This window comes from Notamacropus eugenii, chromosome 3, assembly GCF_028372415.1.
Source record: "Notamacropus eugenii isolate mMacEug1 chromosome 3, mMacEug1.pri_v2, whole genome shotgun sequence".
NCBI classification, from domain to species: Eukaryota; Metazoa; Chordata; class Mammalia; order Diprotodontia; family Macropodidae; genus Notamacropus; species Notamacropus eugenii.
In genome coordinates, this window is record NC_092874.1 from 457475726 (window position 1) to 457496234 (window position 20509).

The following is a 20509-nucleotide window of genomic DNA, read 5'->3' on the forward strand; positions in this document are numbered from 1 at the left end:
GTGGAGGGATGGAACATCAGGTCTGGTCTAACAGCACATTAGATAGTCCATCTTTTTGTTCAAATCCTTACAGCTTATTTAATAATAATAACATTGATTATAATAACATTCTTCTTCCCACCCAGAAGTGTAACAAAAATAGGATTCAGAGCTAGAAAAGTTGAGTCCATCTCCCAAAGAGTCAGTCAGCAAGCATTTTTAAACACCTATGTGCCAGTCAATGTGCTTAGCGCTAGGGATCCAGAGACATAATGACAAGCACGTGGAGTTGGCAAAGAACTTTACTTCCGGGGCTTCACAGGATCCTCACAATCCCTCTGAAGTGGGTGCTACTATTAGACCCATTTTACAGAAAGAAAATTTCTGGCTACCTAAGCCAAAACCTTAGCACGAGAGAGGTTAAGTGAATGTCTAAGGCAGAATTTGAACTCTGGTCTTCCTGCCTAGGTGCCTAGTGACATTTCCCTAAAAGGGCCTCCCTTCTCTGGGGGAGGCAGATGAGGTGCTTTTTGTTGGGGAGGGCAATAAGTGCTAGGGTTATCAGAAAAAGTGAAGTAAGAAGTAGGTGATTCCAGCTATGGGGTACAACTGCCTCTGGATGCTCAGATTCAGTGAGTTACCCAAAGTCAGAAGAGGATGTAAGTGACTGAATCAGGATTCAAACCTGGGTCCTCTGGAAATCAGCAGTCTTTACCACCACACCATCCAGCTTCCTGTAAGTTCATAAGATCTTAGCTTCATTTACCTCATTTGCTTTGATTTTGGGTCTTAGACAAAGTTATAAAAAAATTCATCACTGAGAATGAGTGATAAACTGGTTGGGACAGGCAAAACCCATTGGGAGTTTTTTAGGGATGAGTCAAGAAATCCAGATTTGGGCAAACTTGGCAGAAAGTTGGTGTGTCCTGTGTGTGACCCTCTGTTTGCATTCTTGTAGATGTTCCCCAAATGTGCCCAAAATGTGGGGCACATTTTGAAGCCTTTGGGACCTATATCAGGTCAGCAAGGTTTGGTAGATAGATGGCCAGCATTGAATCATAGCACTCTGTGCTGTGTGAACTTGGCTAAGTCTCTTAAATTCTAAGCCCTGTAGGGCGATTCTTTTAAGAGTATGCATTGAGCAATGGTTATGACATTGGGGAAGTCACAGATTTAGTACTGTGATGTGAACCTGCCCCAAATACCCCAAGGAAAAAGGGAAAGGGCATGTTCTTCTCTACCAATTGTAGACTTTTGTTTTCTGTTGATTGAGTTTCTAAGACCCCAAAAGTTGTGCTCTGTAGACTTTGGTGGAGTCTTTGAAAAGCATGAAACAAACACTAGAAGAATGTCCCCAGTCATCAGTTCATTGACCTGCCAAGAGATCGGAGCTTGTGGATTTTGGGGGATCTTTCAAAGGTCACTTAGTTCAATTGCATTATTGACCAAAAAATCTTTTCTACAACATCCCAACAACACTGATCATTTAAAAATAATACCTCATTTTTCTACACCAGTAGAAATTAACTTTTCCTGGTTGGAAAACCCTCATTAAAAATGTTAGAAGAGTTTGCATATGGCGGAATTCCAAGGGGATGGGCAGGTGCAAGGCTGAAGGGTTCTGTCTGATGGGAAGGGTTAATCAGAGTCTGTGTTGTCTAAATGAAAACCCCTCTAAGGAAGGAATGAAACAGAGGATGTAATCAAGCCAGCTAGGGTTTGGAATAAATTGTATTTATATCCCATGCTGTGTATAGGAGAAGTCACTTGGCAAGGTTTTGTTTTGAAGTTCAGTTCTCTGAGATGGTGCAGCTCTGGAAGTGAGCAGTTTTGACAGTCTCCAGCTGGAACCAGTTGGCTTTAGTGGTGGGACCTAAGAGTTATGATTGGAATCTGATGGGAGCTGGGTCTGATTCTTTGTGTTTGGGGGATGGAGGGGGAGGGACTGTACCAGTGGCTTCCTGATGCCACAAAAATGGCTGGTGAATGATAAAAAATTTGCCAAAATGATCTCCTTTGGATGGAACCAACAGAATTGCTAGTATACTGGTTTGCCCTTTTCTGTGTCAGGCTGACTGTTGGGGCGTATGGTTCAGTGGAAAGAATGGTGAATTTGGAGCCAGAGGTCCTGGGATCTCTGCTGTTTACTACATTGGCCAAGTCATTTAATGTCACTGGGTCTTGTGTTTCCTCACCTGTAAAATGAGGGAGTTAGACTATGTAACTTCTAAGGTCCCTTTCAGCTATAAATCTCATCTTCTCCCTTGGTGAAAATCAGGTCCATGATAGATTGCAGTTTCTTTGGTTCTTCCAAAAGTCAGAAAGTTAGGGAAAGTCAAGAAAAATGGAGCAATAGGAGATAAAATTGGAAGAGGTAGGTTGGTGCCATGATCATGAATTTATATTTTATTATTCAGTTGGGATTGAAGCTTTTTTAGTAGAAGAATATCATGATGAGATCTGTGAATGATGAGGAAAATTACATGGAGTATTGGTTGAAAGCGATAACCTGGAATGAGGTAGAGAGTCCGTTTAGGAAGTTCTTAAAATAATGTAGGCCAAAAAGTATGAGTATTTGCCATTATCCTGTGGGAATGATCGTGAGGGGATTGATTTGAGAGAGACTGAGGTGATGGAATTGAAAGACTTAATTGTATGAGTGAGCAAAAGGTCCAGAGGTAGCTAGCACACGTAGCTCAAATGATCACTAATGACCTGGAAGATGAGCAGATTACCAGCACATGTGGATGTTAAGGGAAAGAGGGGAGTATGGGGAAAAGGGACTGAAGAAGATTTTGGTTTTGGAAGGCTGATGGGACGTATATCTGGGTGGATTATCTAGTCAGCAGTTAGAAAAGAAGTGACTTGAGTCCACGTGCATATAGTTGAAAATTGGACATTGTGGAAATGGGAGAGAAGGCTAAAGGGAGTGCTTTTCAGAAGGACACATCCATATTTAAGGGAGAGCAGGTGAGTCAGTCAGTTGGCCACCTCTTATGGCACCAGGGAGGGAATCGAGGCAAAAAAGAAAACAATCCAGACTACCAATGAGCTTTCATTCTGAAGGGGGAGACAGCAGTTACAACTGTAAGTAGATACAGGATAGTATTACAAGATGATGAAAAAGGATGACATCAGAGGAAGGATGACTTGATTGGATTCTGGAATGAAGAGGAGGATTCTAAAAGCTCAGGAGAGGAGGAAGGAAAACCATGGGAATGGCAGCATCTCCTGAAATGGAAAGTAAGAGTTGCTATTAAATCAAATGCTATTAAAAAAAGGTGAAAGAAAATGACAAGAAAAGAAAAAGGCGCTGGCTTTGGGCCACTGGGCTGACAACAGTGCCAGTTTGAGAAGTGAAGAGCTGCGACATTTAGAAGAAAATCAGGTGCAGAACCCAATGGTCTGAGCTAATTAATTAGTATGTAGTAGCTAAGGCATCCAAATTGGAAAAGGACTTGGGACATATCACCAGAACTATGAAAGAATACTTGAAAATGTGAATTTTTAAAAACACTGTCACTTCAAACATTGCCCTCAGTAAGGAGTTAATTGCTCTCTTTGGGCAGTGCCTTCACTGGGTCATGAGAATGCTGTCTCCATAGAGTAATATCGACTCACACCGGATTACCATAAGTTGAGGTATGTAGTTCTTTTCTGGGGAGGGTGAGAGAAGATGAACTGATAATGGCAAAAGTCTAGGGAAGGTGGTCCTTCTTTGTTTTGTTTTTGGATGGGGTAGACTAGAGCATGTCTGTGTACTGAGCTGAAGGGGCTAGGCCCAACACAATTGGGAGATCAAGTGGGGCCTGCCTCTTCCTCAAAGCCTGGAGCTGGGGTAGAGGTTGTATGCTTTTGGGGGATAGCATTGTAGATTTATAGGTAGAAACAATCTTTGTCTATTCAGTCCAGGCGTCTTTAACTTGTATCCTGGACTCTTTTGGAAGTCTTGTAAAATATATGGATCTCCTTGGAATATTTTTGAGTGCATAAAATATAAGACAGAATTAGAATGGAAACCAATTGTGCTGAAATAAAGCTATCACAACTCTTCTTAAAGAAAATTTCATGGACCCTAGCGATCTAGTCCAACCTCCTCATTTTACAGATGCAGAAATGGACGCCCAGATAGGTAGTCACTTGCCCAAGATTGTAACAGTGGTAAATGACAAGAGGCAGAGTATGTATGTATGTATGTAGACAAGAGTGATAAATGACTTGAATGACTCTGGTGGATAATATGAGATGCCCTCCCCAATTATCATCTTGTACACACAGTGTGAGGAAGTTTTCTTTTGCCTCCCATATTCTCCCCTTTACCCATCCTTCCCTCATCCCCACTCCTGGGATGAGCACGCACAGTAGCTTCAGAGCATCACCTTGACGGAGAATCTTAAAGAAGGCTTACAGATGACCCTCTTTACCTGGGTCCTGAAGTGAAACATCGACAAGACTGCTTCCATTTTAGAGGGTAGGAACCTGCAGCCGAGAAGAGTTACCTTGTGCCCGTGATGAGGCAGCTCATTGGTGGCAGTCAGATTTCTAACCTAGACCCCCTCCCCTTTTTTCTCCCCGTCAATCAATAAATCAATAAGTCAGCTTTTAGTAAGTGTCCACTGTGTGCCAGGCACCATGCTAACTCTCTACAATGCAGTTTTCGCACACGCACACACCCAAAGGAGCGTCTTGTAAAGAACTGGAAATGCTTTTCTGACTCAAGGGAAAAGTGGTTGGTTTCTTTTGGGCCAGAGGATGTATTTTAAAAGGAAAGAAAGGGAGAGGATGGAGGAAATAGGACCTTTCCCCACATGATTCATGTTCCCCAGGCACGTGGAACGGTACCTTTTTCTCTGTGGGTTTTGAGCTCTGGGCCCTGGGAGACTTTATGAAGAAACAAGGGGTGAGAAAGAGAAGACCCAGAACTTCTGGGAAAGAAATAACTTGTTTATACCCGTTGGATGTGATTTGTTCAAGTGTTTGTTTAAAAGAAATGCCACTTTGTAAGAGGCGGCTTGGGTTCCTTGTTCTGCGTGCAAGAATGCTTTGATTGGCCAGGGACTCTGACACTGTTTACTCAGAAACTCCCCATTGAGCAGCTCGGACCCCCCTGGACAGTCGCTTTCATTAGTCAGCAGGTTCTCAAGTGTCCAGAATTGGCTCTTGAGAGCGATGGGGGCCCTGTGGGCTTTGGCCTGCAGAACCAGGGAGCCCGACCACTCACCGGCCTCCTGGAGCATCTGGTTTTCTTCTCCCCAGCCAGGGCTCGGTGGTTATGAACCGTGTGGGCTTGCCAGAAAAAGGGATTAAAAAAGCAAACAAATCTTTTGTGGGAAAACAAGCTTTTAGGGGGCAAACACTTTCGGGGGCCTTGGAAGTGGAACAGAACAAGTGAAAACAATGTGAGGCCGTTTTGAGCTTTTTTAATGGGGAAAAAGAGTCACATGGTTAGACGCTGGTCCCAAATCCTCCTCTTGGCTTTTGTCGTAGGTGAGAAATTCAGTTCACTTAAATGTGCTAAGCACCTGCAAGACCCCGGGAATACTGAGTCAAGACAACAGCCTTTACCTTCATGTGGCTTTTACGGTCATCATTTTCATCCACAAACTGATCCCTGTCTCTGTGAGCGGTAGAACCACATACAGAAGGTTAAGATACGTAGTTATCGCCCTCAGAAAGCTTATAAAGACACTCAGAAAAATGGCACACAGGTCAGAAAATCTAGAACTATAAATTCACATAAAATATGGCAGTTTTATGGTTCACATAATATTCACATAAAATATGGCCCCGCACATAGTTGTTGCTTTATAAATGCTTAGGAACTGGTGAGCTAATTTCATGAGTTGTGTCGTAGGCAGGAAGGGCTAAATTGTTGATTCTGTCCATAATTTCCTAGGTCTAGGACTGTATTCCATCATGTTGACCGTGGCTGTTGTCTCATCCTAACTGGGGTCTCAATCTCTGATATCCCTTCTGCCTCAGTCCATCCTGTGTGCTGATGTACTTCCATAAAGACAGCACGCAGTGCTGGTTTTGGAGTCATGAGAAATCCTGAGTTCTAATCCTACCTCAGATACTTTGGAGTTTTGTGACCCTGGGCAAGTCACTTAATTTTTTAGCATGGCTTTCCTTGTCTTTGTCCTCAGTGCCTGGCATATAGTCTGTGCTTAATAAACAAATGCTCATTGGGATTGATTCTTAAGTCTGCTAGTCCATAACTACTTTATAGATGGTCTGCCCAGCTTACAAGGGGCAGACCCTACAAGAGATACTCCTTTTTGTCTTTTAACATTTCCTGGGTACCAGCACAGCACCCAAGCTCTTTGTTACTCTTTTTTGAATGCTTTGTTTCCTCATTGAAAGTTTCTTGGGTAGAATTTTTGTGCCATGCTTTGCGGGCAAACCACTTAAATTCTTTAGTTGTCAGAGTATTTTCCAGTGCCTAGACGATCAGGTGTAAATCTCATGCTGAGGCCCTCCATCAGCTGACCTTACTTTGACCTTTTCTGATGTATTTCCCAGCACATGTCTCTTCTAGTTACCCCCTTCTCATTATTGTCACATTATCCTTTGTGCTTGTGAGGGTGTTCTTGCCTTTGTGTTGTCATCCTTTCTTAAAAGTGCTATAAACCCCTCAGTCTTCCTTCCCTTCCCAAGGCCCATTTGGAATTCCACCTTCTCTATATAGTCTTCCTGTCTCTCAGTTATTCTAACCGGCATTAGTCTCTGCCTTTTCTGAAATTCTGTATATTTTCCATGTGTTTTGCTCTATAATCTCTATATTCTTTATTTGTTTGCTTTATGTAAGTCTCATTGCCATAGAATTAAAAAAAAATATTCTCCCCGCAATGGTAGTTTAATTAAGTCATCCAGTCATTTTCTGTGTTTTTTTCACTTGTAACCCCATTTGGGGTTTTCTTGGCAAGAATACTGGAATAGTTTGCCATATTTCTTTTAGCTCATTTTACAGATGAGGGTTAAATTTAAGACTTGCCTAGTAAGTGTCTTGGGCCAGATTTGAACTCAGGAAGGTGAGTCTTCCTGACTCCAGACCAGGCATGATAGGTAATCAGTAAATTCACAGAATTTGAATCGGAGATATTCCCTGACATTGCCTCTTCTGACCCATATCTGTCTAGAAGTCCCTTGTAAATTATCACCAAACAAGTGGGTGTTCAATGTCTGTTTGATCCCCCTGCCTCTCAAAACCTGCTGCCTCCTTGACTCAGCCCCACTGTGCTTTGGCATAGCCCTTCACAGATAGAGACTATCCTTTATAAATGTCAGTGTTAAGGGTGCTGGAACTGGAACTGATATGGGTTCAGTTCTTTGCTTCTCCACTTTAGACGGTCACACCCCATGTCTGGGGCCAGATCCGAGACCTTCTGAACCAGCTTAAAATGTAACTGGGAAATAGTTAACAAAATAAGTAAGAATCCAATGAAACTGAAAGATAGATAACCTCCCATATGGAAACTAAGTCACTGTGTGACCCACAGGGATCCTCCTGTGCAGATTAGTGTCTCCCAGTGGTGTTGAGGTGATGCCAGATGACCTCTCTCTGGGTCCCTTCTAGGGACCAGGTCTTTGATCATGTTCATCTTCTCCGAAATTCTGTACGTAAGTGCCTCTCTCCTTATGACTTGTGGTCTCATTGTTGCCTTGAAGGGAGAGGAGGTTCTTCTTGACAAGAGAGACTTCTGTCTGTGTGCCCTCAACCACATACCTTCTCAGTTGTTAGTGGTGATCTTTTCATTGAGCCTTTCTCTGCTTTTCTGTAATTTGCACAGGGAATTCAATTGTATAGGTTGTAATCCTAATATCGGGAACCATGTTGGAGGTATAGTGGTGATGAGGTACGTTGTCATCATTTATTGGTGACACTGTAGCAATTTGCTGTGTGCGCACGTGTGTGTGCATGCGTGTGATGTAGGATCCTAGATTTAGAACTGGGAGGGACTTTAGTGGTCATTTATTCCAAACCCCTCTTTTTACACATGAGGAAACTGAGGCCCAAAGAAAAATGCTTTATTCAATGTATAATAATAAGTAGCTCAGTTGGGATTTGAACTAGAGATTATACAAAATTCTGCACGTTTTATAACATGGTGATACCCTGTGACCTGTTTTACTGAATATTTGGCAAATTCAGTCCAAGCTTGATTAATATGAAGAAACAAGTAAAGGACCATGTAAGGAAATGACTTGTTAGAATAGTTACATTTTCTCTGAAAGACCCAAGGAAGGATCTGCTTGCAGAGCAGTGATATGGAGAAAAATAATGGGGTCATGCATTCATTTTGAAAAACAGACTTTATATTCACTTTGTCTCTCTGTCTCTCAGGCAGCACAATAAGATCCGCAGCATAGAAGGGAGCCAGCTGAAACCTTACATTTCCTTGCAAACCCTGGACCTGAGTTTCAATAATGTCACCGAAGTACGAAACACTTGTTTTCCTCATGGACTGCACATAAAGGAACTGTAAGTTTCCTCTGACCAAAGGGCATCTTCACTGCAGTTTGGGGAGGGCCCTGATGCCGTACCTGAATTTTTATAGCATTGACCTCAACTCCCCTTCTATTATGAGGGCATCAACAAGTGATCCAGGAATAGTGCTTCCACCTTCTGGAAAATGGTGACTAGTGTTTCTTGGCAGGAAGGTTGGTGGAGGAGATTGAGTAGAAACATGTTGGCAGGAAAGTTCTTTAGAAAAGTCTATTACCTAAGCAGTTGACATGTTTTACTGGTCGCTCATCTGTTTCATTCAGCATTGGATCATCCAGCCCAGGGGTGGAGTCCCTAGGTTCTCCCCACCCTTGATCCAGCTTGTGTGTTATCTGTTGGATAGTGGTGGTGGTGGTGCTAGTAGGTTTTCTTTTGTCCAGTTCACCACGCAGATTACTCAAGCCTTGAGACATAATGGAGAAGAGAGGAAATTTCAGCCAGCATTCATTAAGCATAATTCTGTGTATGTAAAATGTGTTGACCAGTCATAGAACATCCAGATTAGAAGGTGTTCGAGTGTCATCCAGTCTAACTCGTGAACATGTCTGTTCTCCACAAGAGAGCTCATGACTTGTGGTCACCTCTGGGATTCCTTAGGAAACCTGTTGCACTTGGGGACAGCTTCACAGGGAAGTTTTCCTGTATATCAAATATAAATCTTTGGCTCCCACTTCTAGCCTCTGGGGATGAGTCCATTTCCCAGCTTGTTTTCAACAAAAGGTTGTGTGGAAGAAAAGGGAGAAAACTTATTGATTAAAAAGAGATTTCTAGATTTCATTCATTTACAAAATACTGAGTGCCAACAGTGTTCCAATAGATAGTTCCTGTCCTCAAGAGGCTTATATTCTATAGGGAGAGACAACATATGTGCATGATCTATACAAAATAAAATCAAGGTAATTTTGGGGAGTGGGAAGTCCCTCGCCACTAGGGAGAAAGGGATTTGGAAGAAGCCCCAGTGCTCCTCCATGTGGACAGTGGACGCTCTCCATAAGATATCTAATGACTTGTGGTCATTCGAGTCAACTGCATGTAGCCATTTGTGGTGAAAGCGTTTGAACAGGAATTTATTACATGGCCTTTCCAGGATGCTCAATGGTAGTGTTTACAGATGCCCAAGTGAGACATACTCTTTCTGTGCTTAGAGTAAACACGAACAGCTTGTAGCCCCAAGCCCATAGAAGTCTGCCTGGGCAGAGGGGCCAGAAGCACAGAGGGTGAGGCCGTGGCTCCTTTTCCCCAAACCTCACAGGGGTGATTTTGAAGGTTAAATGAGATCGCATATAAAGTACTATCACTGATGTTTATTGCTGTTGTCACCATTATTTTTATGATGATGATGAAGATGTTACTATTATATATTAAGAGTCCAGACTGTCTAGTGTTGGCATAGAGGCGGCCTTTCTATTCTGGTCTAGAGCAGCCAGCGCAGTTTTATCAGACTTCCCTATTTAAACTGAAGTGTTGGGAACAAATAGTCCAGCAGAATTTGCAAGGAGTGCCCATGTGCCATCTTTTTGACTCTCTTGTAATGTAGAAGCAAGTTGTTGTTTTTTCTCCCACAACCATTCTACAAATAACCCCACCGTCTGGCCTCTCTCCTCTTCCTCTTGTACAGAAAGTCAGCATTTATGTACAGATAGGGATAAGGAAAGCCATCAGGAGTAGCATAACTTCCTACAGTCCATCAGAGCCTGTATCTGTTCCTCTGGCTTCAAAACAAATCTGTTGTAATGTACTTGGTAGCTATAGATGTAATCCCACTTCACAAAACTGGGGGAGGGGAGGGTGTGCTTCCTCATTGCATTGGAAAGTAGGGTTTAGTTTCTCAAAATTCCATCCCCACACTGTTGCTAGAACTTACCTGTCATATAGGTTATAAAATGAAGTCTACCCTTTCCTGGAGAAGGCTGTTTTTCCCAGTTTCTGGATTCTTGATGGAACCCACTGGTTGAGAATTTACTTCTTGTTTTGGGTTATCTGGAGAATGTGCCTTCTTTTGACCTCTTCCAGTCAACCTTCCACCTTAGTCCTCCTTACATTGGATGGAATAGTGTCTCTTAAAACTTGGGTCTGTAGGTGCCTTTGGGGGCCATGAAGTGGAGCTCAGCCCAGTGGGAGTATGTGAGTTTTGGCTTCTGCAGTTATTCTGACCATAATTTGTTTCACGAGTGGGATAAACACAAAGCTTTACACAAGATAAATCCTTTCCTGATTTCACCATACGTTTTGGAAGGTTCTAATGCTAGAACATCTAGGGCTTTCTCTGCAGGAGACAGAGAACAGTTGAAAAGCTGTGTAAACAAACATGAACCAATTCAGAAAGAGCCCCATTCATGTCTGCAGATAACTAATTAAGTCCAGCTTAGGCCATCGATCCCTGGTGTGTATCAGGCTCTGTGAAAGTGCTAGACAGGCCTTGTTCTCAGGGATCACCCAGTCTAACGAGGTAGTCAACATGGAAATGACTCTACTGGATAAATCAGAGATAATCAACAGTGGGAAGGCGCTAGCATTAATTAGGAGTCAGGAAAGGCTAGGAGGTGATATGTTAACTGGGGTTTGAAGGAAGCCAGGAGATAGAGGTAAGAAGGAAGCATTCTGGGGATGCAGGAGAGCCAGTGAAATTGCTTGGAGTCAGGAGATGGGAATGTCAAGAAGGCTGGTGCCACTGGAGGGATTAAGATGCAAAATGATGGGAAAGGTGGTGGGAGGATAGGTTATGCCTTGATTCCTGTTTCCTTGTTCTGCGCCTTACTTTGGGTGCGTCTGCTGTGTCACATGATGGGGACCTGATCCCACTGCTCAGTTTTCTGTTCTGATTTATTACAGCCACCTGGGGAGCAACCGCATCAGTACCCTGGAGCCGGGAGCCTTTGATAGTCTCTCACGGTCCCTGCTAACCCTCCGCCTGAACAAGAACAGAATCACCCAGCTTCCTGCCAAAGCGTTCAAGTTGCCCCGACTAACACAACTGTGAGTAGTAACTGGGCACTTTAATGAAGGTTAAGCCAAACTTTGACTGAAACGAAATTTTCCCAAGGACCCTCTCCTCCCATGCAGCCCTTCTTCCCTCACTGGGCATCTCTCAGACTTCATGTAAACTCTTATTAACAGGCCTGCGGTGACACCCAATAAAAACAAATTAGGAGTTTGGTCTCGGATGTGTTGGCGGCCTGAGGTTGACGAGAGAAAGATCAATTGTATGTGCAGTCGGTCATTCTTGTGGGCATTTTCTCTAATGAAACCTAGACCTACAACTTTAAATACTCAGTTGGCTCTGACTGGGACAGATTGATTTCCATTGTGTTTTCTTTGCAAGGTTGGGGGGTGGGGAGGGTGGTGGGAACAGGTCTCTCCTTCTTTCATTTTCATATCTGCTAGGCCACACAGTTCCCTTTTAAAGGGTCATAAAACGTAACGAGGGGAGACGGCTACAATGAGTGGCAATGTCTGGGGAAGCATTCCAGGCGTGAGACTGTTAGGATGGCTAGGTTTCGATCATCAGTTCTACCCAGTTTGGTTAAAATCATTCCTAGAAAAAACATGACCCAGGTTGAAGTGGATGGAATCATGACAATTGCAGGAGGCTTGTTTTATTTTGAATTTTTTAATCTTGTATGTGGCTGTTGAAAGAAAATCACATTTTAAAACAATAAGGTTTATTGACCACCAGCCTTGTGTGAGGCAGTATATGTACTGAGTACCAGAAGCCTGTTTATATAGTAAACACTTTGAGGTTTTCCGAGGGCTTTTCATGCGTTATTTCATTTGTTTTCAGGTCTGTTGCTTAGAACTCATTCCCCTCTCTGTTATATTCACCCTCCCACCTCCACCCCCCACGTATTCAGTAGGCCATATTTGAGGCTAGCATATAGAAGTCCCCATTTAAGGATGGATTGGACTTCACAGAGGTTTGTTCATTAACCCTTCATATGAACTAAGACCAGAATTAATTGGAATGTTTCCTTTTAGTTTGGGTGAGGGTTTATTAGGCTGTCTTGAAAAACTCGGCCAGTGAGCTCATGGATTATAGGTTCTAAAAGCTGGAAGGAATCCTAGAGAGCATCTATTCCAAACTTTCCCACTTACCAGATGAGGAAGTTGTGACCCACAGGAAAGACCTAAGTCTCCCAAGGACACAGGTTAAGAAATTACCCGGTCCAGGTCCAAAGCCTGGCTATATGATTTTACATGCAAGGCTGTGTCCAGTCTGCCATGAGTTTCTGTCCCTTAAACCTTCCCTAAACATAATTTTTTCATTTAAAAGGGGAGTTGTGGGTGGAGCTTTGGTGTCACTTCTCTTCCTGTGGGGGGTGGGGGTGGCAAAGTCAGGATGCAAGGTGGATTATCGCTATATGACCCGTCTGGCCAATTTTCTCCCTCCTCCTGGACTCAGGCTTCCAATCTTGAACAAAGCAAATACCAGGGTAGAGTTCATTTTACTGAATTAGAGCAGCCTTAGAGGAAAGCCTTCTGACCACAGTCAGAACCCCCTCTTCATTCATTGTCATGAATGGCGCCTCTGAAATTTAGCAGATGAAATGTGAGAGCTGAGCTCATTCAGGGGCCGAGGGGAAATGGTTGATCAGGGCCTTATCGGAAGACAGCATCTCTGCATTATTGCTTCCTTCATCATTAATGGTCCATCTTCAGTGTCATTCTGTCCTGTGCCAGTCCGAGGGCAGGTCTGTCTCCCTGGCCATGGGCATGCATTGATACTCCTTTCCTTAGGAGCCAGGGGGATTTCAGTTTCCCTAAGTTCTTATGTCTCCTTGCATGCTCTCACCAATGACCCCCACCTACCCTGCCACAGGGACAGCAAGGAGTCTCCTCCTCATGTATTTTCTTGGTTTTCCCCATCAGGGAGCTGAACCGGAATCGAATCCGCCTGATCGAAGGGCTGACATTTCAAGGGCTTGATAATTTGGATGTGTTGAAGCTGCAACGTAATAACATTAGCCAGCTGACGGATGGGGCTTTCTGGGGCCTGTCCAAGATGCAAGTATTGTAAGTAGTCGAGGGGGAGGATTGTGTTCCCTGTCAATAGGAGGGGACCCGAAATGGGGAAGGCCCTTCAGTGACCCTGCAGACCCCTTTCTCTTGGTTAATTTGGATCTCCAACTTAATGGGCCACAATTCTTGACTCATGGGAATTTCTGTGACTTTGGGTAGAAGGAACCCTGGCCAAAACCTGATGTTTCTTTCAACAGGTTGTTTCTAAACTTTGGAGAAAACCTCAATAGGTGGACCAATGTTTAGGATTTATGTATTTGAGGATTAAAGGTAGTCCTGCTCCTCTCCCCAGTTCCCCCACCTTCTATATCATGCTCATATTTCTGCCACTTTTGAGGAGGAACCAAAGAACAGTTTCTCACATCCTCTCCCTGACTTCCCTCACACCTTCTAGCCAGATGTGGTTTTAGGACTTTAGAGTTATCCTTGGTCTCCAGGTGGATTTGAAATGTAGGGTTTATTTTGAGAGATTTATTTTTATCATCCTTCTCCTAGGTTAATCATGCCTCTCTGGACATTGCAGATGTCTTACTTTGATCATAGGAGCTTTGTCCTTTACCAGATGTTTACAACTGGAAAGCTCATTTTTTTAAGTAACTAGGGAGAAATACACTAAATGAGAAACAAAATCTCACTTATTTTGACTTAAAAATTCAGTGCCTACTATGTGCTGGGCACTGTGCCAAGTGCTAGGGATACAGAAAGGGGCAAAAGACAGGCCCTGCCCTCAAGGGACTCCCGCTCTGATGAACTCTGAGGGTCTGGAATACTAGTGGTGCTCTTGCCCTGAGCAGGAGATAAAGGGAAAACAGATTCCCCCCAAACCTCAAGCTGGGGTAAAGGGCATTCAGTAGCTCTCTGTTTAAAAAATGGGCATGTGGCAGGCTGCTTCTCTGATCTCTTCTGCTCTTGGATGTCCTGCCCCTTTAGGCACCTGGAGTACAACAGCCTAACAGAAGTGAACAGTGGCTCGCTCTACGGCCTCACTGCCCTGCACCAGCTTCACCTGAGCAACAACGCCATCTCTCGGATTAACCGGGACGGTTGGCGTTTCTGCCAGAAGTTACATGAACTGTGAGTGCCAACCACTGGCTGTTATTGAGACAGGGCCAAAGGCTCTGTTAGTGAATGCATTTGGATAATACAGGTTCTGGTGGCTGGGGGTGGGATTCCTGCCTGGGAAAGGAGGAAGGAGACCTTTTCTGGATCCTGGCTGTTTTTATGTGAGGATCTCGGGACTCTGAGAGTCACATTAGGAAATGTGTCTTTCCCTGTGCTAAGGAAGCCTCTTGCCTTCCCCGGTCCTGTGCCTCAATGCCAGAAAGGTGGTTACCTGCCATACAGCCCATGCCCTGGAGGGTTTTGTGAGCTGTTTCTCCTCATCTTGGGGGAGAATGTGACTTTGTATAGGCCTTAGGAAGCAGCTCACTCTTCTGCTATCTAAAGAGGAGGGAATTCTAGGCTATGTAATGGGGGTTTGACTTAGTTCCCAAATCCAGGGAGGAAGGATATAATGAGGGAAGCTGGGGTCCTTGGGTGTAGACTTGGATTATTAGCTGGAGTGCTCACTTCTCTTCCTTCACACCTGTTGCCTATTGGATCATCTCCTCCATCTCCAACAGTGCTCTCCTGTTTTGAAGGAGATAGGAGGGTCTCCCTTAAGTGGAGAATGAAAACCCTTCCTTAAAAGATACATCCTTACTCCCCAATTTCAGAGGCGGGCAGACGTGTAAAATGGGAATAGTATTCATACCTGTTGAACGTATCTCATAGGATGCCACCAGCTGTCCAGGGAGATGACTTCACTAGAGCATTATATTGGTGTGAGCCCTTCCTAAGGTGCCTTGTTCCCTGTAGCCCCAAGTGACACCCAGCAGGAGAGCAGACGAGGCCCGCCTTGCAGGAGGCTGTATGTAGACATGAAGGCCCACTAGAAATCACTAACAATCTGATCAAAGGGAATGTTGAAAGCTAAAAATACACAAATAAATAGGAAAGGGGGAAAGCAAAGAAATTATTTTGAAAAAAATCACTTAACAACCATCCCATGTATCGCAAACACAGAATGAAGTACCACAAATAGTGCCCTTTGATGGCTTCTACTCTATTTATGGGTTCCCTGCATTTAAAGTACTTTTCTCCCTAGAAGAATATAAAATAAGGGATTTTCCAGCATCAGTTACCCAAGATGTAGAGTCCTTTATCCTCTAAGAGTCTTGGTAACGTTTTGTGGGGCATGAATCACTGAATCACAGAATGTTATCAATGCAGATAATCAAAGGACCATAAGGATCCTTTAGCCTAGCTGCTTCATTTTACAGATGGGGAAACTGAAGGTTTAGCAGCTTGTCCAAGATCTTGTCCAGTGATGGTGCTGAGGGGAGATCTTGGCCATTCTAAGAGAGTCCTGCTGTGTTCTAGATGCTGTTAGGGAGGCCCTTGGGATGTAAAGACACAAATGAAACATTCTTGCCTTCAGGTAGATTCTGTTTTGTTGGAGTGTCAGATAGGATCGGGATTGTTGTAATGGGAATCCTTTGGATTAAATTAGTTAAATCAGTCATTCCACTTAGTATGTGCCAGGCACTAGGGACTCAAAGGCAAACATGTTCCCTGTAAATTAGAATTTACCTTCTAATGGGGGAGATAATGTGAAAACAGTGGCAAGCAAGAAGCTTTATTAAGCACCAACTGATGTCCTGAGGCACTGTGTTTTAAGCCTGGGGGAACTCAAAGGAAGGTAAAACCAGAATCCCTGCTTGCAGGACACAGCAGATGGAAGGTGACCTTGGAGGTGGTGTTCTGGGGGATGACCTTTCTGCTTGGCTGCACTTGGCCTCTGCTTGTAATTTCTGCATGGTCTCATGCTGTCTGCATCCTTGTTTTCTTCTATTAGCAATGATAACCAGCATTTTATTATAACCATCTTATATGGCCAGCATTACTCCCTTAGGATGCGAGTCTTGTCTGGGGTGAAGGAGGGAGCAGTGAGAGAGATTCCCCCAAGAATCTTGGCCAACCCTCCCTGTTAATTCTCTGGCCACTACCGCCTTGTGATGACCATCTTGCGGCCCCTGGAAATCTCCCCAGACTTCATCTCAGACAAGGCTGGATTTTCTGTTCTCACTGAGAAGTGTATCAGAGGCTTTTTTTACACACTCTAGCAGTTCCTTTTTCAGTAACACATACCCTCCAAGGAAGGAGGCCCACTTGTTCAGCTTGGTGATTGGCTGAAACATAGATGTGATTCTTTTTAATTCTTGGGGTGGGGGAGGCAGGATGAAGGGGAACATCTTTATACCTATTTCTGGATCAGATTATTTGTATTTCATCATGTGCATTAAATCTAATTTTTTCTTCCCAATTGGTTATTCCACCTGGAAATATTTAGGTTAACTCTTTCTGTTTATTTTTATGTCTTTCCAATAGTCCCAGATTGCTTTCTATGTGTATGGATATATGTGTGTATGTGTGTGTATTACTGAGTTGTTGCTTAGCCCTTGGAAGAGACTGTGAAAACACCCCTATGCCGTGTGAGTTAAGTTACTAGAAAGCTTGCCTCACTGTGCTTTTGAAAACTTAGAGCATTTAGAATCTTGGCCCTGTTGCTTCTGTGTAACAGAACCCCAAGCAAGCCCTCCCACCTCTTGGGGCCTCTGTTCCATCATCTTTGAAACAAGGGAATTGGCCGGGGTGGCCTTGGGGGTGCCTCTGGGCTCCAGATCTCAAATTCTCTTAGTGCTGGACAGAAGGTTAGGGAGGCAGAGATGTGTCTACAAAACGGCTCCTTTCTCCCCTGGAGAATGGCACAGTCTTTGAGCTTTGTTTACAGAGCATTGAGGAGAGCCCAAGTCCCAGAGAGCTGCACTTTATGGTGTTTTCCAGATGGTTGAGACAAAGGCGGCAGGTAGATCCTCTAAAGCTTGCCCTTCTCCCCCTTTGGGAAAGCATCAGGTGAGCGTGCCTTTGCCAGTCATAGCAGGGAGACCCCTTTGCACAGTATCAAAGTATGCTCACAGCCGGCCTTAACGTGACTTTCTTCAAGCCGGATTCTTTCATCGTAGGTGAGGACATGATTTTGATCGTCTGCCAGGTCTGTATAACTTGATGCTACAACTTCTCGAGGAGTGAAAGAATGTGGCTCCGTGACTCCTTCAAACATGTTAATCTTGCCTGGATCCTCCCTCCCCCCACATTCCCAGCAGAGAGAAAGAGAGAGAGCCACACCACACACAACACACACACACACACACACACACACACAACATTCATGCGCACAGCTTAAGAACAAAATAAGCGATCAGTCTATCAACAGTACTGCTGCATAGGAATGTCCGTTGTTACGGGCGGTGGTGACAGTATGAGTTGCCATGGGAGAAGCTGGCTTTGAGAGTCAGCTCTCCCCTAGGGTCGCCTCCCAGCTAGGTTCTCATACAGGTGTGGTGTGACTTTCCTTCCTCGGCATCAGACTGGCCCTATTTCTGGTCCCTCTGTGCTCTTGGGATCCTTCCCAACCCCAAGTCCTGATGTCAGGCTTGCCAGCCTAGGCCAGATGGGGAGAGACCTACTCTAGTAGTCATAAGAATAATTATTATTATTTAGAGTTACTAATTATGATGACAGTAGCAGAGATGATCATGCTAACGACCAGGAGGCAGACACGTCCCGAAGGTGCTTTCTGTGCGTATTCCTCCTTTCCCCGGAGGGTGCCCTGTACACATGAGGATGTTGAAGAGCTCTTGCCCAGCTCCCTTATCACAGCACTCAGGTGGGGTCAGCTCAGGGAGCAGGCAGGCTCACCACCCTGGGCTCATGGACCGACTTTATACCTGGCTCTTTCCTTGGGGGCGAGGTGCCTGGTAGAGGTGGGCTAGGTGTTTGCTCTAGGTGATGGCTGGTGCTGTAAACACTAGCACCCTCTGCTGGCTGCTTCAGGGAGTTGAGTCTGATCAGCTTCCAGACTGTGCCATGTAAGGCCAGTCACATGAGCTGTGTCCTTGTGTTTGGTCTTCCTGTTGATCATCTGTGGTCTGTCCTGTCTGGAGCTTGTTTATACCGAGTTGTTGGATGATGGCTCCCTAAGAGAAAGGCTACCTCTCTACCTTTCTTTGTGACCCCCAGGGCTTACTTACCACAGTGCCTGATACCAGTAGGTCCTTCACACGTTTTGACTTGACTCCACTGTGGACCACTGACTGATGATAATAAATGTGTTATTTCACATTCCCCTTTGTACAGTCAGCACTCCTGATCTTATTGGTCTGTCATGGGATATGTGAAGCAGGGGGCAGGCTGATGGGCAGGGATCCCACCCCCAACAGAAAGCAGGTTTGCCCAGGAATGGATCAGTAAAGTGTTCTACCTCAGACCTCACAGCTAGTCAACCACCATTGCTGAGCTGCCTACAAAAGCAAGCAGCCTGTGGTTATGGTTTGGACACTTGGTTGATGTCCCTTTCTGGTCTCCTAAGTCACTACATTTACTTAGGGGAAATCCTGTGCAGTCTAAGCTTTCCATGAACTTAGAGGTTTTGGTGAAATGCCAGTGGAATCTCAGGAAGACTTGCTTGATCCACTGGTTTCCTTGTGGCCCGGTTTGTCTTGGGTATGGAGAGAATACTGAAGACAGCATTCCTCATGAGTGCCTGTGTGGAGATCTGTGTGAGGGATGGTGATGAGAAGAGGACTTGTCTGATGGGCTTTTGTTATCTTACCGTCCCACCCCCATCCCGCCATCTTGTTTTCTCAGGATATTGTCCTTCAACAATCTCACCCGACTTGATGAGGAGATCCTGGCTGACCTGAGCACTTTACAGATCTTGCGACTTAACCACAATTCCATCAGCCACATTGCAGAAGGTGCCTTCAAGGGACTCAAAAACCTGCGGGTCTTGTAAGTATTTTTTAAGCATCTGAGTTGTCTCTAAGTGTCAATGGAGCGCCCTTGTTGCCCTGTTGGATGCTGAAAGATAAGGAGGAATGAGCAGAAGGAAGCCCTTCATTTTGGGGTGGCCAAGCCCTGGGAGTTCATGCCCATTTCTTAGACTTCTTCCCAGCCTCCTTCAAAGTTTGCTCAAGGGTTTTTATGTGGGGCCTTTCCTGATTTCCCTGCTGCTAGTGCCTCCTCCACAACCACATGGACTTACTCTGCATTTATTTTGTTTTCCCTGTAGAAGGGCAGGGACAATTTCCTTTCTTCCTGTCTCTCCCCTCTCCCCCCCCACAACAACAGCTCTCCTCAGTTCCTGGCATGTAGTAGATTGGATCCAAACCCAAACCAGGGCTTGTTTCCTTTTCTTCTTCACATCCCTAATGCCTAGCACAGTCTCTAGGTTGCTGTAGGCACTTATTAAATGGTGTTTGATTGAGAGGCCAGGTATGATCAAAACCCAGGCCAGGTGCATACTTTGTCAAGGTCTATGCTCCATGGGCATGTTTGAAAAGTAACCTGTCGAGAGCCAGAAACGTTGAGCATTTTCCCAGGGGTTGTCAGCTCTACTGATGGCTCTTGAAAGTTGGTCACAATTCCTGGAGTCCCCTTGGCCTGGTAGAGTGGGCTCCTCCTGGTGGTGGTGGCAGTGGTGGCAATGGTGATAGTGGTGGCGGTGACAGTAGCAGTGGTGTCTTTTAGATTCCGTTCATGGACCACATGGATGTCTTCCATCATCTGTATGAATAAGTTGGCCCAGAGTAAAGTGGGGCTTAGGGCCTGGCTCTTGCAATCTTCTTGCTTCTGGGTCTCTCCCTGTTGTGATTTGGTTTCTAAGACTTGGGGAATTTCCATTCAGTCCAAAAGTATACTGGGGCTATTTTGTGTGTTCTTTTCCTGACCTTTCCGGAGGAGCACTGTGCTCTGAATTGGTGGGAAACCACCACGGTCCAAACTAGATGGCTGCTTGTATGCGGAATTGGCCAGGGTGGGGGTGGGGGCATCTTTCCAATTCACGGGGCCTTCCTCATTAAGAGTGGACAGACAAAAGAAGAGTGGGGATGGCGTCTCCTTCCTGGG

The 20509-nt window shown here is 44.8% G+C and overlaps 1 protein-coding gene across 4 annotated transcripts in view; it reads left to right on the forward strand.

Moving 5' to 3' along the window:
- Window positions 1–20509, forward strand: part of LRIG1 (leucine rich repeats and immunoglobulin like domains 1) — a 133142-nt gene that overhangs the window by 88520 nt on the left and 24113 nt on the right. For 3 of the 4 annotated variants that reach the window (XM_072598726.1, XM_072598727.1, XM_072598730.1), the window contains 5 exons: window positions 8324–8461; window positions 11318–11461; window positions 13352–13495; window positions 14432–14575; window positions 19250–19393. In XM_072598726.1, the coding sequence (XP_072454827.1) occupies window positions 8324–8461; window positions 11318–11461; window positions 13352–13495; window positions 14432–14575; window positions 19250–19393 (714 nt within the window). The remainder of the gene's footprint in view (window positions 1–8323; window positions 8462–11317; window positions 11462–13351; window positions 13496–14431; window positions 14576–19249; window positions 19394–20509) is intronic. The other variant, XM_072598729.1, reaches the window with a different exon arrangement.